Here is a 20,634-nt window from a genome sequence, read left to right on the forward strand (position 1 = left end):
CTCAGCTAGTTAAGTCCATAAAGCCTGGGTACCAAAAGAAGAAAACTGTAGACCATAAGAATCCAGAACACACACACAAAGAATCCAGACCACTGTTCTTCTCAGGTAAGTTTAATTCTTCTTAGCTTTACTAATTACAAAACTAACCATTTACTCATGGATATTACTTATACTTGAAAACCCAGTATAAGTCAGTTTGGACTCAGGTATTGAGCAGAAGAACATGAGCGATGCAGTTCATCACTTCAAGGGAAAGAAAGTACTTGTAGCCTATAATAAAACTTGAACTTTCAGGCAAAAATCAGAACTGTGGAAAACTTGTATCTCCCATATCACAGCTTCTCAATACTTCAAGGATTTTTTTTTATGGTAGTAACTGATATGAATATGGAATCTGCTTGCCATTGGGGCTCATGGGAGCTGTTTAGGGGTGGAGCCCTCATGAACAGATTAATCCTTTCTCACATGAGTGAGTTCAAAGGACTAGATTAGTTATTACAAGAGCAAGTTTATCCCTCATGTTCTTTCTTCTGCAAATATGTTTGCCTTTCTATTTTCACCATGAGTTGAAGGAACATAAGACCTTGACCTGTGCCATGTTCTTTGAATTCCCAGCCTTGAGAACCCTAAACCAAAGTAAACCTCGTTTGCTTATAAAATTATCCACTTTCAGGTGTTACAGCAACCAAATTGAAGTAAGACATTTACAAAGGGTGGGTATGTATAAACTAGGATGGATTAACATTTGGAAGATTTATATAACTCAATGAACCAATGTTTTTCAAATAAACCAAAACATGATGTTATAAAAAAAGATCCATGCTAAGTGAAAAACAAACCAGTGGATTTTAATATAAGACAGCATGGAAGGATCATTGACAAGGGTTCAGATTCCACTTTATGACAAACCTTTAAGAAACTACTCCTGGGGCTGGGGATGTGGCTCAAGCGGTAGCATGCTCGCCTGGCATGCGTGGGGCGCTGGGTTCGATCCTCAGCACCACATAAAAATAAAATAAAGATGTTGTGTCCACTGAAAACTAAAAAATAAATATTAAAAAAAATCTCTCTTTAAAAAAAGAGAAAGTATTCCTTATTGATTTTTGAAGTAATATCAGAGAAAAATATCCACAATTATCTTAAAAGGCTACTATGCCCTTTCCTTCCTGTTCTGATTATATCTCTGTGTGAGGCCACATATTCTTCACACACTTCCACCAAAACAATAAACAGGCTGAATGTGTAAACAGATATGAGAATTCAGTGATCTTCTTTTAACCAGCCATTAAAAACACTGCCACATGCCTTATTAAATTTTGTTGTTTGTTTCATTAAAAATGTGTTATTTATGTCAGTTTTAATTCCTAATATAGTAAATATTGATAATTAGAGCTCATAAAAACATAAGCTTTTGGGAACCCTTAATAAGTGTGAACATATTATGAGACCAAAATGTTTCAGAACTTTAGGTTGAAACTAATATTTTTTGTAAACTCCATCTTTCTATTACAAGGGTAAATTTTATCTATCTGGAATTTCTTAAGTCTCAACTATATCTTGCTCAATAAGCTTTTATTAGATATGTTCCTATTTCTTCTCCTAAAGCTGGTAGTCAATTTTTATGTGTATCTGGGCACTTAATGATAAATGTTTTCAGTGTCAGGCTTTGTCAACCAGTAAAGCACATTGCACTGTGAGCTAACAATGCAAAAGTGATGGGCAAGCTAATATCAAACTGGATCAAGATTGCAGCGCTGCTTCTAGGCCTGTGTGGGGATGCTCTGACCTGTCCTAACACACAGGATATACACCCTCTACAATTACCAAATTAAATTGGAAGTGCAAGGAATCTACATTTGAAAAGGAGAGCAGGAAGACGGAGGTCATTGTAGATGACCCCCACTGAGAAACTCACCTGTTTGTTGGCCAGTATGAGGTAGTGGAGGAGCAAAAACAGGGGGTCCATGGGTGTGGCGAAGTGCAGGAGACCTCCTAGAGGTTAAAAGAACAGTAGGTCTCAGGAAGGCAAGCTGGTGAATTCCTGCTGACCTCAAGATAAGAATCATTTACTGACAAATACATGTGAAATCCCCAATCCAAAAGGTCTTCTTATACAGGTCAAAGAAATTTACTGATCTAGTAACATGTGTGACAGCTCATCTTACCAAGCCTTAGTGCACAAGTGGCAAGAAATGCCCAAATTTGAAGGCTGTCATTTTTTTCAAATCACAGATTTCACAAATTTCTTATCATCTTTACATCTCTACCTTAAATCTTGCTTCTTTCACTTTCAAACAGTCTCAAAAGGCAGAATATGCTCCACCAGATTTCACTTCAAAAAGTTGCAAATCCCTGTGTGAAGAATGGAGCTAAGACACTGAAATCTGATTTTAACTTTCCATTTCTTTTTCAGAATTCATATTTTATAAAGCCTTCCATCCCCAAAGAAAGTAGAGGTAGGGGTAGCACAGAGGGAACCTAAACCAGGCAAACATGGGGAAACTCATATAAGTCTATCTATAAAGCTGCAGTAAAAAGTAATTTCCTGTGCTTTTGAAAAGGAAGCCCTGGGAAAGCACTGTTATTCTCTTGGGACAGCTTCTTCTGGGCCTGGGGGCTCAAAGCTCATCAAGCACTTCACTAACCCAGATCCAATACCAACCCCTGCCCCCAAAGCAAAAGAAAAAAGGGTAGCAATCGGCTTGAACAAACCCAAAATCCCACTCTCTGGCTGAAGGAAACAGGCAATCACAAAAAAGGCTCCTGCTTCTCTTTCCTCTGTTGAACTCCCCTCCAAGGATCCCAGACAACCCCCTCCCACCCTTCCACAGAACTGCTTTGGAGGAGGTATTTTCATCAAAATAAACAAATTCAAAACAATAAACGATTCACTTACCCCTGCCCAAGTGTTTTATTTTGGTTTCAGGAAACATATGTACTTACATTTATTTTCTAATTGAGCAACCTACCTATAAAGACAAGAAATCCTAATCCTCAACCATGAGTATATATTTATAGTTTAGATCAAAAATATATATAAATATACATATATTTATAATTTAAGGTAAGGATTCATATATATGTATATATACATACACATATATCTACACACATATCTACACACATGCACACACACATATATATATATATATGAGAATCCATTTCATAGTAAGGAAAAAAATTCATAGTAAATTTTCCCCATGTCCTTTCATGATACGGAACAAAAAAATTCAAAGAAGCAGTTTTATATTATGACACTATTTAATTATTTTGAAAAGTGAAAGCTCATGAAAATAATAAGTTTTAAGCTAACCTTATATGAGGTATCCATTATATGAGGAAATTAGAAACAGGTTTCCAGATCAAACAGTAACATCTTGGTGGCTATTCTTAAAAACAGTTCTTTTCTTTAGAATTAAGTTTAAAAAGAAGACAATGGTTAAAAAAAAAAAAAAAAGCATGTACCTTTGATGTGAAGATAAATTTGTTGTAAAGAAAAAAACCAGTCTATTAAAAATAAAAGAAAGAAAAAAGTGAGTACCAACTCATACAGTCCAAGATAGATGAGCAATCACGGCTGCCCAATATTTTCCTGTGTTCTGTGTCTCTCACCTACATTTGACGGCAAGTGTGTTACATTAGAAACCCTAACTCTCACATACTGCCAGATGAACATACACAACAACAACAATGAAAAGGTTGTACCTTCCACCCTCTAGGCTACACACAACTACCACTGCATTTTCTCAATTAAAAACTGCTTCAATTTCCTCATGGAAATAGGTATGCAAAACTAACCAAAGCAACAAATCCTTTTTTGGGAATGTCTTAGAAGGTGGACAAAAATGGCCTGTGTATCTTAGCACTCAGTGGCAACACAGAGCCAACAGAAAGCACTCTTAAAAAGCAGTCAGAGTACCCAAACAGGCACGAAGAGCAATGGAACAGACCAGAAGACAGAGACAAACCCACATAAATACAGTTATCTCATACTAGACAAAGGTGCCAAAAACATACATTGGTGAAAAGATAGCCTATTAACAAATGGTGTTGGAAAAACTGGAAATTCATATGTAGCACAATAAAATTTAACCCCATCTCTCACCCTGCACAAAAATTCGATTCAAATTGGATCAAACACCTAGGAATTAGACCAGATATCTTGGACCTGCTAGAAGAAAATGCAGGCCTAACACTCTAACACGTCAGCTCAGAAACTGACTTCCTTAACAAGACTCCTAAAGTACAAGAAGTAAATCAATAAATGCTATGGCATCAAATTAAAAAGCTTTTTCACAGCAATCAAGAGTGTGCAGAGAAAGCTACAGAATGGGAGAAAACCTTTGCTACCTGCTCTTCAGAGCATTAATATCCAGGATATACAAAGAACTAAAAAAAAAACTAACACACACACACAAAAAACAAACAACACAATCAATAAATAGGCAAAGGAACTAAATAGACACTGCTCAAAAGGAGATATACTAATGGTCAACAAATATATGAAAAAATGTTCAATATCTCTAGAAATTAGAACAATGCAAATTAAAACTACACTGAGATTCCATCTCACTCCAATCAGAATGGCCATTATCAAGAAGAGAAGTAACAATAAATGTTAGTGAGCATGTGGGGGAAAAGGTACACTCACACACTGTTGGTGGGACTGCAAATTGGTGCAAATTACTCTGGAAAGCAGTATGGAGATTCCTCAAAAAACTAAGAATGGAACCACTATTAGACGCACTATCCCACTCCTTGGTTTATATCTAAAAAATTTAAAATGAACATACAACAGTGACACAGCCACTTCAATGTTTATAGAAGCACAATTCATAACAGCCAAACTAGGGAACCAACCTAACTGCCCTTTAACAGATGAATGGATAAAGAAAATGGTATATATATACAATGGAGTATTAGTCAGCCATAAAAAAAAATGACTCTATGGCATTTGCCAGTAAACGGATGGAACTGGAGACTATCAGGCTAAGTGAAATAAGCCAGTCCCTAAAGGTCAAATGCTTTCTCTGCTATGTGGAAGCTAATCCAAAATAAGTTGAGAGGGATTAAAAAAAAGAAGAAGAAGAATAGAATAAAGATCAGTGGAGTCAACAAATGAGAATGAAAGGAAGGGAGAAAGGATGGGATAGGGAAAGACAGTGGAATGACTCTGACCTAACTTTCCTGTGTACATATATGAATACTCCACAGTGAATCTCACCATGTATATTTCGAAGACATTAGTTTAAAAAAAGAAAAAAAAGACTATAAGTAAACAGCAGAAAGATCAATGGAGTAGAGGGAGGTGAACAAGAGCGGGGAGGAAGGGAGCGGAAGGCCTGGGGACTGAATTAGAACAAACTGTATTTCATGCTTCTATAATTATGTCAAAATAAATTCTATTTTCATGTATAACTAAAAATAAGTAATTAGGGGTAAAAAAAAAAAAAGAAGCAATGAAAGTGGGCAGAGGAAATGCACAATGTCTCATATATCCAACCACTGCCGGACCCCAACCTGCCCCAAAACAGGGGTCAGAACACAGCTCTCTTGGTACCCTTTCTCCCTCTGAATCTAGAGCTTGGTGGTGGGGGGGGGCATCCTATGGTCTGAATCTGCAATGTCCCCTAAAGGCCATGTGTTAAAGGCTTGATCCCCAGAGTGCCACTACTGGGAAATTACAGAGCCTTCCAGGGGACTTGTGGGCAGTCTTGGGTTATTGCGGGTGTTCCCTCAAAGGGAACTGTGGGAACTCAGCCTCCACTTCTTCCAATTTCTCTTTTGTTTCTGTCCATGAGCTGAGCAGTTTTGTCACATGCTATTACCATGAAGTTCTGCCTTGTCAAAGGCCCCAAAGCAACAGGGCCAACCAATCATGGACAGAAACTTCCAAAATGGAGCCAAAATAAACCTTCTCTTTTTATGAGCTGATTATCTCAGGTATTCATTACAGTAACGGAAACCTGAGTAACACAGGGGGACAGTAATTTATATGAAAAGTATTTTTTTAAGGTTGCTATATTCTAGTATCTAGAAGCTATACCAGTATCCAGTTTCAAAGAAATTATGTTAAAAATTTGAAGATCCTCAAAAGAAAGTCTACAGTCAATGAGATAGGCACTCCATGGTACAAAGGCAATCTAACTTCTGCCTGAGGATATGGTAGTATTTTAGGAGACAACACTGGTTAGTTTAAACTTTCCTAGCATCAAAGACACAAGTAATAGGGGCTGGGGTTGGGGCTCAGTGTACAGTGCTTGCCTAGCACATGTGAGGCACTGGGTTCAATCCTCAGCACCACATAAAAATGAAATAGAGATTGTGTCCACCTACAACTAAAAAATAAAACATTAAAAAAATATATATATATATAAAGACACAACTAATAATCTTTCCCTTCTCTTTGATTAAACCCTGCTCTGCTGCCAAGGAAGGATATGCCACTGACCAGACTCCCAACCAGGTGGATGGACCCATAAAGCCAGGTGTGAAGAGTGGAAAAACAAGAGTCCATACTTAGTTACTGGAAAATATTCACATTAGTCACTTACCTGATTGAACTGACTGATTTATAAACCAAGAGTGGTGCTTTTCCTTGAAAACTTTGATTTCAAACAGCTGGTGTAGACACATATTGAACAAGTAAATGGCTCCTTCCCCTGTAAGACAAATCTGGTTTTATATGTAAGTTTTCTCTCTCTCTCTCTCTCTCTCTCTCTCTCTCTCTCTCTCTCTCTCTTACACACACACACACACACACACACACACACACACACACACACACACCACTCATACACATATCAAAATATTGCCCTACAGTTCTGAGGACTGCTGCTAATATGAGCGTAAACATACATAGATACATCCTATACACACTGACTCCCAGAAAAATCTTAGAGCTATTATATGCAAGTGCTTATTTTCCAGCTCTATAATCTTTACTGAACTTAAATCAAAAAAAGCAAAAGTGTAAGTTATTTATCTTAACCACTACAAAGACTTTCTGCATCAGATCAGAGAGAAGGAAAGCCATAACTAAATTAGCAAACCCTAAGAGTTCAGCTAGATGGTCTGAGCTGCTACATGGGTCCCTGTCTCCAGGGCAACGTGTGCTCCCCCCCACCCCAGGCACACAGGGATCAAGACAGGAACCAAGTTCTCTTACCCCACAAGTCAATCCAAATAGGGAAGACAAGGATATGATTCAAGATATAGGGAGTAATTAAAGCCCCACTCAACTGAGAAGCTTAAAGGATTTTCGTTTATTTCTCAAAAGAGGGTGGGAGCCCATTCATATATTCATGTTTGATCTCTTCAACTAATGAAAAGAAGAAAAAAAATCTTTCCAACTGGAGTACCATCTCTGGAGTCAAGAACCCTGAGCCTGAACTTGTCTCCACCAAGAGCTGGGCATGTGCTCTTAGGGAAATTACATAAACCTTTTTGTGCCTCTCCTTCTACCTCTGTAAAATGGGGCAATATTGCACTTATCTCAGTTTTTTAAATAAACCCAGAACACATAAATAACACAGTACTTAGAATATAGTATGTGCTCATCAAATGTTGGCCTTTATTTTTTCTTGCCAGTGTAGCAAAAAAGAACATTTGTTCCTCTATTCCTATGATAATTAGACAAAACCAAATTTTTAGAAGAAATCTGGCTTTTGTTAAATGCTTTAGAATTTGTACTGCTACCCAAAACTTCTCTTGAACAAACATTTCTCACCTCAACTTAGGCTTAAATATGACACCAATTACATTCAATTTCATTTTAGGGAAAAGAACATTAGAGGAAGTCATGAATTTTTTCACCTCTCTTGTTGCTTCTATTGATCACGTCTCTCCAACAATAAGGCACTACCCGTTTGCTTTCCCTCATTTCACTATCCAGGATTATGGGCACCAGGAGAATGCTCTCATCTGCTAAGAATCAGGTATCTACTCAAAAAAACACCACCAATAACACTATACTACATACATACAGAATATTTTAATATTTTTGCCTAAAAATCAGAAGATAAAACTGAAAATATGCTGAATGTAAAGTTAAAATAAAACTGATATCCAAGAAAATATGAATCTCTTCAATATACAATACTTTTAATTAAAATGAAAATCATCCCTGACAGGAGAAAAAACAATGCACTACTTTTTGGTAGGAATAAAGTAAGGGAAGTACAGTTAAAAATGAAACTAATCAAAATCTTGGCATGTCAAGTAAAAGCCTTCTGCTTTTTTACTTTGGTTGTTTATTTTACTTTGTAATATAAAATGAATATAAATGAAGGCTAACATTGAATCACTACTAAGAAAAGTTGGCTTAAGAAAGCCAAAGAAAATTCATCTGTTTTCAGAAAGAACTCAAACATGCTACTTTTTTGTTTTGCCAACATTTCTGATGACCTTAAAGTTCTGTGGATTAAAGCTATAAGAAGAAATTTTTCAAAAAATGTCAAGGAAAAATTATCTGGGAAAACTAGGAAATGTCATCAGCTTGCTTTTGTGACCTCATGATGCCATCTTAACTTTAAAAGCTGTTTGGGAAGAAGACACACCAGTACCAAATGCGTCCATGCACTCATCAGTCACACCAGTCATCAGTCACACCAGCCACAGGGAGAAGGACTTTCAGGACATCAGCATCTGAGGAACAGGGAGGGAGGGAGAGCTCACCTGAACAAGGGTTAACCAATTTTACAAACATCAGGCCACTTTTCGTCTTCTTTGAAGCATCTTTTAAATATTCTGAAGAGAAATGGGGGTCATCAAATTAAGAGATGCTTGATCTGCTTCTTACTTTACCTACTTCACTGTTTCCCTTCCTAAATTTTAACTTAATTTATCCCTTATAAGCTGATGACCGGTTTCTCCAGGAGTTAAAGTGGAATTTGGGGGAGTTTTAATTTATCTGTTTGGGAAGAATATTTATAGAAACCGAAAAAGGTAAAATTCACAATGCCTGACACTGAATCAAATTCATTCAACAAAGTGAAAAAAATATGGCTGATGGTGAGGAACAAAACCTCAATTATTGACAGAGGGGTCCTGATATTATACACCACGAATGAGAATTCACAAAGGCATTGGAAACAGCATTTCTCATGCACAAAAAGTTAAGTATAGATAGGAGATTTTTTTAAAAAACCAAACTGATTTTTTAGAGATGAAAAATATATCAGATAGGATTAATGGCAGAAGATTAATGAATTTGAAGACAGAGAAACAAAGTCTAAAATGAAAACACACAAAGAAAATTTTTAAAAGAGGAGGATCAGTGACCTATGGGACAAATTCAAGCACTTATCATAATAAACAGCTAATATACACCTAATTACACCTAATTAAAGTTTTCAAAAGAGAGGAGAAAGGAGAACAGAAAAAATATTTGAAGAAAGTATGCCTGAAATGTTTCCAAATTATGAAAATTGTAACCACACACATATCCAAGAAGCTCAGTGATTTCAACCACAAAAGAACCAGAATAAAACTATACATCATAATTAGTAGTTTGAAACAGCAATAAAAAGAAAAATCTTAAAAGCAGTCAAAGAGGGAAAAAAGACATATTTTGTACAGAAGACCAAAACAAGGAATGACAGAGATTTTTTTGTGAAAACAATGCAAACTTAAAGACAATGGAGAAACATCTGCAAAGTACTCAAATAAAACAGCGCAATCCCATAAAAACTCCCCTGAAAATCAAGGTTAGAAAATAGACTTTTTCAGAAATATAAGAGCTGAAGGAAATCAGCAACATACCCACACTACAAGGAATGCTAAAAGAATCCTCTGGCAAAGACTATGATACCAGTTGAAAATCAGAATCTAAACAAAGAAACTAGGAAAGTGGGTAAAGATTACTCTTTAAACAAAAAGAACAATTTACTGTGGGGTTTATAACATATGTATGCATAAAATGTATGACAATGATAGTACCAAGGCCAGGAGGGAAGAAGCATAAGGATACTCCTCTAAGTGTCTTATACCATGTGTGAAGTGGTAGAATATCGCTTGATATCAAATATCAAATCGCTTGAAGGCAGATGTGATGATTTAAATGTGTGTACAATAAACTCAAAGGCAATCACAAACATAAAACAAAAACAAAAAATGCTATTACTAATAAGACAACAAAGGAGATGAAATAGAACTTAAAAAAATACATATTTAATTTAAAAGAAGGTAGAAAAAGAGTAAAAGGCACAAAGAACAGATAAAACAAATAGCAGGAGGATAGACTCACCCCCAACCATATCAACAATCACATTCAATGAGCCTGGTCTAAACATCCCAACTAAACACAGATATGGTCAGCCTGGATTTAAAAAGGTGAGATAAAACTGTATGCTGCTTGCAAGAAACACACTTGAGTCACAGACACAAGTAGAATAAAAGTAAAAGGAAGATTATATTGTGCTTATCATGCTAATACCAACCAAAGGAAAGTGACTAAATTGATAACAGAAGATTATTACCAGGGATAAAGAAGGCCAGTTTATAATGATAGAAGGGATTAGCTCAGAGGACATAACACTTCTAAATATGCACCCAATACAAGGCTTCAAAATGCACAAAGCAAAAACTCTACTCTGTCCACCACCCCCACCATTGATCTGTTTTCTCTATTCATTTTGCCATTTTAACAATATTATATAAATGGACCCATACAGATTTAATTTTAAGAATCTTTTAAGATTTTCCTTTCTGTAACTTATTTCCAGATAAAGTAGAGCACTGTTTAACATTTTTCCAAAAAACTAAAGAGTAGTTTTCCTTCCTTCCCCTCCTGCTGATTCTCATCCAACTCACCCCCAGCATCATGAACCTTCATATATATCTTAAGATCCAGGTGACCTCTTTCTGTGTTAGCAATATATCTTGCTTCACTATAACAGTAGACTTTTCAATTTTAACTTGATGAATTATTGTTGACTTTTTGTTTCTTTTTTTTTTTTTCCAAAGTTACTGGATCTAGTGAACCTGACACATTCTCCTTCAGTTTTCCCCATTCCTCCAGAGCCTACACTGATCAAAAAATTTAAATACTAAAAGTCTAAAAAATGTATTTCTAACAATTCTCCAAGGGTAGTAGTGTCTTTATTTTTCCCAAGAAAAGCAGTAAGACCAGAGGATTAGTTATAGCCTAAAATGCAAAGCTATAAGAACTTCTGAAATTACTAACTACAAATAAACACAGACACTAATGTATTTGCTGCAAATGCCAATGTTCTCTGAAATATGCTTTGGGATCTTTTCTCACGTGGCACAGACAAAACGACTTGCTGTTGGGCTGAATCTTTCAACATGGAATTGCTAGTGAGATGCTGTACTCAGGTGGTTTGCCCCTCTTCGCTACAGAAAACATTTCAAAGTACGTTCCTTATGTCACTTATTAATCCATCCATTATTGACAAGTAAAAATTGACCCAGCCCCTATCCATATGGAGCTCATGCAAATCCCATGAAAGAAACGGGTTTTAAATCAAATAATCACTGAAATGTAAACTGTTCGTGTAACAACGGCCAAGAAAAAAAAAATACAAGGAAAATGAAACCTTATGATAGAAGATCTAGATGGGGAGGTCTGGCAAGGCTTCCTGTGCCTTGGAATTACTTAGTTCTCTGCTTTTATAGTTAAGGGATCACGAGAATTATATATTCACTTTACCAACTAAATCTTTAGCTAGCTCCTGGGCCAAAACCAATGCAGAGAATTTTTTTTAAATTGATACTCAATAATTATACATATTTATGGGCTACACAGAGTATGATATTTTGATATATGTATACAATGTTTGCTGATCAAATCAGGGTAATTAGCATTCCTGTCACCTCAAATATTTTGAGCTATTTTAAAATACACAATAAATTATTGTTAATGTTGGCACCTTACTGTGCTATAAAAATGCTTTATCTTATCTAATGGTAATTATGCATGCCACTAAATAACCTCTCCTTACCCACCCCACCCCTCAGTTTCTGGGAACCACAATTCTACTCTCTGTTTCTAGGAGATCAATTTTTTTTAGCTTCCACATAAATGCGAACATGCAGCCAACCTATTTTTGACAAAGGAGTCACGAACATATGACAGGACAGTATCTTCAATAAATGGTGTTGGGAAAACTGGATATTCACAGGCAAAAGAATGAAACTACACCCACCCCTATCTCTTAATATATAAGGTCAACTCAAAATGGATTAAAGACTTAAATGTAAGACTTGAACTATGAAACTATTAGAAGAAAACAATAGAGTTTTTGCTCTGATCAAAGATTATTTTGGATGTGAACCCAAAAGCACAGGCAACAAAACCAAAAACAGACAAATGACATTGTATCAAAGGAAACAATCAACAAATAGACAATCATTAGACTGAGAGATTGGTTTTATTTGATATGCTCATTTTTTAAAACTTGATTTAATATCAATTTTTGAAAATTGAGTGATTTTACATAAAATGCAGGTTTTAAATATAAATATTTCACTAAACATGGAAAAAAAGTCATTAGATAAAAATTTCACCTTGCACAATCAAAATACCCTGGCAACAAGCAGCTCATGTGAATGGATGGCAACTACCATGCCCTGGTTCCTTGACACCCGTTAGCATCCTGAACCTCATTGGACAATTACCAAATGCTACACCTGCCCTCACTAAACTGCCTTCTCATTCGCACTCATGGCAGGACAGGGTAAATATCAGGTGCTAAAAAAAAAACACTGAGCCATGAAACAGCACCCTCTTACTGGACCTTCTTATTCTACCAATTTTATGCTACCAGGTCAGGCACTGGGCATCTAGCTGGGAAACCAAGCTCCTGCCCAATGTATCTCTTTTTGTCTTAAACTCTTTTTCCTCTGATATTAGTATGGCCATTCCAGCTCTCCTTGAGCTACTGTTTGTATGGAATATCTTTTTCATCCTTTTACTTTCAACCTGTTTGAATCTAAACCATGTGTCTTATAAATAGCATACAGCTGGAGCATAGACCCCCACCCCTGATTCTACGAATCTTTGCTTTTTAATAGGAGTGTTTAATGCATTCCCATTCAATATAATTACTGAAAAAGTAGGATTTATGTCTGCCATCTATCTCTTTTGTTTCTATACATTCTGTAATTGTTCCTCTACTCTTGAATTACTGCCTTCTTTTATATTTAATAGATACTTTCTAGGGCACCATTTTAATTCCTTTCTTTATTTTGGGGAAAGTTGTTTTCTTAGTGGTTGTTCTGGGAATCTTAATTAGCATTTTAACTTAAAACAATGTAGTTCAGATTAATACTAATTTAGCTTAACAGTATTTAGAAACGTTCCTGAAATATATTCCTTTTCCTTCCTGCTGCTTTGAGCTATTATTGTCATACATACAGTGTATACCCATTGACACAGTTCTGTATTTATTGCTTTATATAGGTGTCTATTAGATGGAAGAGTTACAAACAAAAATGCATTTATACTTTTATACAAATTCTATTTTCATATGGTATGTACCCATTTACAGTTATCTTTACCAGTGTTCTTTACTCTTCCTGTGAATCTAAGTAACCATCTGGTGTCTTTTCCATTCAATCTGAAGAACTCCTCTTGATTCTTTGTGGGATGGTTTTTCTCTCTCTCTTATGCCTCTTACACGTATAATGCATTCATATTTAATCACTGCTAAATTAGGACATGCCTGCTTGTAATGAATTTTTATTTTTGTTTATCGGGGAACATCTTAGTTTCTCATTTTTGAAGGATTAGACGGATATAGAATTCTTTGTTGAGAATCTTTTCCTTTCAGCATCTTATGTATGTCACCCTACTTACTTCTCGACTCTGGTTTTCAATGAGAAGTTAGCTCTTAGTTTGAGGATAGCTTCAACTAGATGAGTCATTGTCTTCTTTTGTCTTTTTTGACAGTCCCACTATGATGCATGTAGGCCTAGAGCTCCTTGAGTTTATCCTATTTAGATAGCAAATGATTTTTTAAATCAAATTTGGAAAGTGTTTGGTCATAAATTTTTCAAATATTCCCCCCACTCACCTCAGGTTCCATTAAGCATATACTGGTATGCTTGATAGTGTCCTATGAGTCCCTAGGATAATATGGTTATGCTTCCCCCCAACCCACCCCCATTCTTTAGTCTGGATAATTTCAATTATGTCCAAGTTTTCTGATTCCTTTCTCTACCAGCTCAAATCTGCTACTGAAAGCACTGGTGAGTTTTTCATTTTAGTTACTATACTTTTCAACTCCAGAATTGACATATTCTTTTATAATCTTTCTCTTTTAACATCCTCTATTTGGTAAAATTCCATTATCATACTTTCATTCTTTAGACATGGTTTGCTTTAGTTCTTTGAATATATTTATAATACCTAATTAAAGTCTTTTTTTTGGGGGGGGGAGTGGTACCAGGGATTGAACTCAAGGGCACTCAACCACTGAGTCACACCCCAGCCCTATTTTGTAGTTTATTTACAGACAGGGTCTCACTGAGTTGCTTAGTGCCTTGCTGTTGCTGAGGCTGGCTTTGAACTCCCAATCCTCCTGCCTCCGCCTCCCAAGTCACTGGGATTACAGGCATGTGCAACAGTGCCTGGCTGATTAAAATCTTTATAGAATAAATCCAACACCTCAGGCCCTTCAGGGACAGTTTCTATTGACTACTTTACCCCTCTGTTTATAGACCATATTTTCCTCTTTGTGTATGTGTCTTATAGAGTTTTTAAACTGGACATGTTGAATCAGATACAGTAAATGTGACAGTTCTGGAAATTCAATTCCCACTCAGATACCTACAGCCCTACATACAGGTGTAGGCTTCTAAGTCCCTAGGAATGTGTGAGATTTCCAAGCCCCTTATGAACATCTTATTCCCTATATTCTCTCTTTAAGTTTTTGGCCAGGTTATTATTAGCTCAACTGTTATAGTCCCATCAGAAGCTACAATGTTATATAATTGCCACTGATTGTTTCTGACAAATGTCCTAGGGATAGGGCTTTTCCCAAAGAACAGACTCTGAACTCCAAGTCAGGCCAAATAATTGTGCCCTGCAAATGGGACTTTTCTAGGGAACTGTGAGACAGGACAAATAGGGACAATGCTCCAGGAATGGGACTTTTTGAAGAGCTTCAAACCAGGTCTATCCTGTCCAACAGTTGAAAGATTGCTAGCTTTGGGGTTGAGCGCTTGCCTAGCATGTGTGAAGCTTTCATTCTCAGCATTGCATATAAATAAATAAAAAGATCCACTGACAACTAATAACAAATAAAAAAGTTTAAAAAAAAAAAAAGATTGCTACTTTTACAAGTACCATGTTTGCAAGACTGCTACTTTTCTCTGCTCAGTTCCAGGCTACTATAGAACTGAGCAGAGAAAAATGGGAGTAGTTCAAGTAACAATGCCACAAACCCTGCTTGCTGTGCCTAATGAGTTTCAGCAGTTTTTCTTGAGTAAACACTCGTGAGACTGCTGGAAGTCTTTGGCTAATTTTAAGAGTTCTAAAAAAGTTGATTTTGAACTCTCCTTGTCAGGATTTTCATTGCTTTTATGGAGGTGTTGGTTTACTCTCACTGCATTTTAAAGGCTTAGTATGAAAAAAAAAAGAACTGTACTACTATAAGACCTTTGATTTAAGTCCTTAGTCTGTACCTGGTATTTTTAGCCATGCAAAATTATTTGTGACTACAGGTCAAAGGTTCTATCAAAGTTAAAGAGTTTTCATTTAAATATTAAATATGGGCTAGTTCTCACTCACCAGGTGAAGCTGCATTCTTTTTTTAATGTCTTTTCTCTCACCTGCACCTAGCACAGATGAGTAACTGCTAAATTACTTAGGTAGAAAAAAATCCTGCTTTTTAAAGTTATGAGAGAGAATCAGAAAAGTAAGAAAGAGGGACTATCAATCAAGAGGGCCCTCATCTATAAACCTGTTTTTAACTGGCAACTATTTCTTCAACAATCTTAGCACAAAATGATCCATGGATCAGACAGGGCCATTTCCAAACCCCCCAGCACCTCTTCTCACACAGCAGTGAGACCACAGGCAAGATACTCAACATTTGTTGTGCCTCAGTTGTTTCAATTATAAAATGGGCACAATCATAATTAGTATATAGGATTTTGTTAGACTGAAATGAAATGTATGTGAAAGTGCCTAGAACATGTAATGGCTACTCATAAAGAATCAGTTTCCCCTCCCTCAACTATATGAAAAAGTAAAGAACAGGTAGGGAATTGAAGACCAAAAGTTAAATACAAATTCCAAGCAAAGAGTTCCTAAAGGTCTAACAATTAGCCTTCCTAGAAAAGTTTAAACTAGAATCAGTATATCTTGCTTAAAAAGCCAGAACAATGTACATTGTGTGTGTGTAAAAAAAACAAAACAAAACAAAATACAAGAAAATGTATAGTTAAGTACCCAATAGCTCTTTTTGCACATGAAATGTGCTTGAAAACTATAATGTGTTCAGTTTTATAAAAAGTTCAATAAGAAATAATACAAGCAAATCTTGATACTTATAGAATCAAACTTTTCTTATGTAGAAATATTTATTCTTGTGAAACACTTCCTTCAAATTGTACTGAAAAAAATGAGAATTCACGCTATTTTTAAGAGTAAGCTTTGGCCTTTTGACTCTCCTTATTTAAGATGATGTACACCCTCAAGCTCAATAAATAGCTTAAGAAGTATTTTTTGCTAAAAAAGGAAAGAAAGAAAAATTTAGACAGATCAGAAGCACATATCAGTCTTGTTAGCCATTTCAAATTCCATAATCATCTCAAGCCTGCCACTCTGGTTCCTTATATCTAACGGATTTCACAGTATTTTCTTCTCATGGACTTTGGAAAGATCCAGTTACACCCCACTGGTCACCATTAACTGGCAGCAGACTTCCACCTATTTATTATCCTGCTCTAATCACTCTGTAATTTTGAAAAGTTAGTTGCACAGTTTCTCACAAGCCCAAACAGTCCATTCTTTCTCACCTACAGACCATACAGCATGGGCTGCTGCACAGTTGATATGAAGCTATTCATCAACCAGTTTTTAAAACTTGGCAGCTCTTTTTTATCCCTCTCTTGTTTAAGACAAGTTTCCTCGTATTATTTAAAGTTCAAAGACACGAGACTGGAGAGAGAGAATCACCTTTTTGCCAAGTGCTTTTATGACTTGGAAGCAATGGACATTTGTTCAAGATCCTGTCTCATTTTTGGCACATAAGAGATAAGCTCTGAGAAACCCACACCTATGTTACACGGAGAAGAAAGGAGAGACACCAAAGCACCATTGGCTCCATTTTTTAGATACTGTATCAGGGCTATTCAGCTTTTTAAAGAAGATCCAATATATAAAAAAAATGAGATTATCACTCCCATGCTCTTGTAATATGAGTCCTAAATGGCTGAAGTTTAACCACTGGAACATATTCAGACCCCCTGGTTCTCTCCTGCCTGGTTGCCAGAGAGCCTTCCTTGGAAACACTTTGCTACCACACAAAGATAATGCATGCAAGACAAGTCAGCACACTTTTCAAGTTCTTTACAGATTCTAGGAATGCTAATTTCAGTAATAAGTGTATGCCTTTCCCTTCCCAAGATATTAGCACCACCATCAAAGAGATACTGGTCATTTTCTGAGCTTTGAGGCTCTATTTCTTCAAAGGCTACAGAGGCAAATCCAGAAGGAGGGAGGAGGGAGAGGGAGGAGGAAGAGAGAGAAAGAAGGTGGAGGTGGGGGACAGAGGCAGACACTAGGAAAATGATTTCCAAATGATAGGTTCCTCAAAATATAACTTTCTCTTGAAGCTTTAGGGAAAAAAAGTAAAAGTTGGCTTTCACCAAGACCATGAAAAACAAAACATCCAATCTTTCAGGGCTACCCCCTATTGACAGCCATGTTCTAGGAATGGCCTGGAGAATGCACTGGAGAAAAAGCTGGTGATAAAATTCAGTTTCACAATTAGCTCAGAACAACAAATGCCAACAACTTACTGAGATGGGGCTTAAAATATCTAAGAAGGAGGAAAATTCTGGAGAGGCAGAAAGGATAGACCTGATTGGGGTATCTGACAGCAGCAAGGGCCGGCTCCAGAAGAGGAGGTGTGCCTGAGCCCAGGTCATCAAACCCAGAGCAAAGGGATGCCACCTTGCAGGCAGTAGGATGGCCCATGGAATAAAGCAGGAGTCCTACAGAACCTGAGAGAGCTGATGTGTCACTGAAATCCTACTGCCTCCTGGACAGATACTTTGACTTCTGAGTCTTTGTTCCTGATGTGACATAAAGCTTGCCTGAACTGCTACCCAAGGTCACTGTGAGGGTCAAATATAATAACATACACGAAAGTGTACCACAGAGTTATAAGAGATATAAGATCCAAAGACAAAGAGATGTTTCCTAAAAATTACATAAACCTTGGGGAAATGAAGGCAAGTAAAATCAGCTCTCCATATCCACAGATTCCACATTTTGGACTCTACTAACATTGGATCAAAAATATTCTGATGGAAAAATCTATACTGAACAGAGACTTCTTTCCTTGTCATTATTCCCTAAGCAATACATTAATTATTTATATAGTACCTACATTATATTAGGTATTTTAGGTAACCCAGAAATGATATAAAGTAAAGGAGACTACCTAGGTTATATGCAAATACTACACCATTCTATATAAAGGGATTTGAACATTTTCAGATTTTGGTTATCTTGGAGGTCCCAGAACCAATCACCCTTGAATACCAAGGGATAACTGTAAAAGCTGCAGTCAGATTCCAATTCACCATAACCATTCTCTATACAAATAAACCTCTGCCATCTATGTAGCCATAAGCCCGTCAGAGAGAGGGCCAACAACTGAGATGTTCCAAATGCTGGCTAAGGCTTCTGAGTCCCACTGGTAAGGAAGGCAGCAGCTAGTTCTTGAGCTGTCCTTCCATCCTTTTCTTCCAGAAAAGCACCTCACTTTCAAGTTCCCTTTGTCTTCCTCTCCCACCTTGTGCCTGTGGTGGAATCTACCCTCCTAGCCACATTCAATAGCGGGTGGAGGATGGGGATGTCTGGATCCCAGGGGGCCCAGTCAAAAGCCTGTCTTGAAAAGTTTCACATCAGGAGATCTGAGGCCTGGGTACAGGGTGCAGCCTGTTTTCCACTCTGTGGAGGAAGTTAGTTTGAGCAGAGGAAGTTACCAATCAGGCAGAAACCCAGGGCCTCCTGCTGCCATGACACCCAGTTTCCAGATGTCCTCACATGTTCCACACTCCATTGCCCTGCCCCAGCCCACAGCTGGCCTTTCCTAGGAAAATGGGAACCTGCTCAGGAACTCCTGGAGGAGTTCAAGTCAGGCTTTGCAATACGCAACCCAGATGCACCAACCCCACAGGGAGAAACAGTACAAAGTTCATATAAGACAGATTCGGGCACCATCCAAACAGTCCTCCGCTTATACCCAGTGCACAGAGCAAGGTATGCAGGAGGCTGTCCTCAAAAATTCGACCCATTTTGGTGGCTTTGAAAACATCGTAGTTTGCCATTGTATCCATTAGGGCTCTGAGTTTATCTTCATCTCTCCTGCACCCATTTGTATTTTCAATCTTTATCCATTTTTAAAGGTAATATATTCCAAATGTATATCATCTACTGTGTGAACATAAACTCATGCCTCTTCAATATTCAAAGTATGATGTACAAATTCTCTTTGTCAGCTTTGTTCATATTACAAGTTTTTCCTTTTCTTTTTAATATTGTGTGTGTATGTGTGTGTGTGTGTGTTTGTGTTGCTATTGTTGTTGTTGTTGAGACAGGGGTCTCACTATGTTACCTAGGCTAGTTTCAAACTCCTGGGCTCAAGTGATCCGCCCACCTTAGTTTCCCAAGTAGCTGGGACCATAGGGACAGGTCATTAACAGAAAAATATTCAACCCCTCAGTTCTTCATTAAATCAATGCAACTGCTTTCTCTAATTCTATGTAGAAGTAAACAGTGCCATATAGCACTCTTCTAGAATCCCAACTCCACTGAGTGTTTTAGTATTGTTGTAGGTAAATAGTAAGAGTAAAAAATGAAAGAAAGGCCAAAATAGAAAAATTAAAAAAAATTAAAACACTAAAATCCCTTTTGTAATATAAATAACACAAAAAAAATGGAAATAAACATCTCCATACAAATAACTGGTATTTTTATTTCTGGGTGGCAGATTGACAAATTATTTCATTCTTTATTTTTCTTTGCATTACTAAAATTTCCATCCTGGGTACTACCATTCTAATTATTTAAAAGTTAATTTAAAAATAGTAGGCTAAATTAGAGTTAATGAGACAAAAACTGATATTTAAAGAACAACAACAAAAAGTTTAAAAACAAGGTAAATCTGACAATCACTGCAGAGCCCTGGCAAACTTGGGCCCTCATGGTGTTAACTCTGGTGGGAGGCACTCGGCCAGACTCCAGCCTAGCGGTTTCAGGGGAAGATAATGAAAGAGGCACCAGGATATACAGATCTGAGTCCCTTACGTGTCTGTTCATCAGTGGCCCATTCCACTTAACGAAGTCATCCCTAGAAAAGAAAATCACAAAGGAAGTTCTGAACAAAAGTCCAGAAGTTTTAAGTGGCATGCTCTGCTCTTTACAGGCACCAG

General features: G+C 36.9%; 1 protein-coding gene across 3 annotated transcripts in view; it reads right to left on the minus strand.

The window, feature by feature from the left end:
* The window catches only part of Rnaseh2b (ribonuclease H2 subunit B), a 67,248-nt gene that overhangs the window by 40,418 nt on the left and 6,196 nt on the right, over positions 1 to 20,634 (minus strand). For all 3 annotated transcript variants that reach the window (XM_077792463.1, XM_077792458.1, XM_026393700.2), the window contains exons 2-4: positions 8,677 to 8,748; positions 6,555 to 6,662; positions 1,916 to 1,992 (exon numbers count right to left, since the gene is read on the minus strand). In XM_077792463.1, coding sequence (XP_077648589.1) covers positions 1,916 to 1,992; positions 6,555 to 6,662; positions 8,677 to 8,748 — 257 coding nt within the window. The remainder of the gene's footprint in view (positions 1 to 1,915; positions 1,993 to 6,554; positions 6,663 to 8,676; positions 8,749 to 20,634) is intronic.

The sequence above is a fragment of the Urocitellus parryii genome, chromosome 2, assembly GCF_045843805.1.
Source record: "Urocitellus parryii isolate mUroPar1 chromosome 2, mUroPar1.hap1, whole genome shotgun sequence".
In the NCBI taxonomy this organism is placed as follows: Eukaryota; Metazoa; Chordata; class Mammalia; order Rodentia; family Sciuridae; genus Urocitellus; species Urocitellus parryii.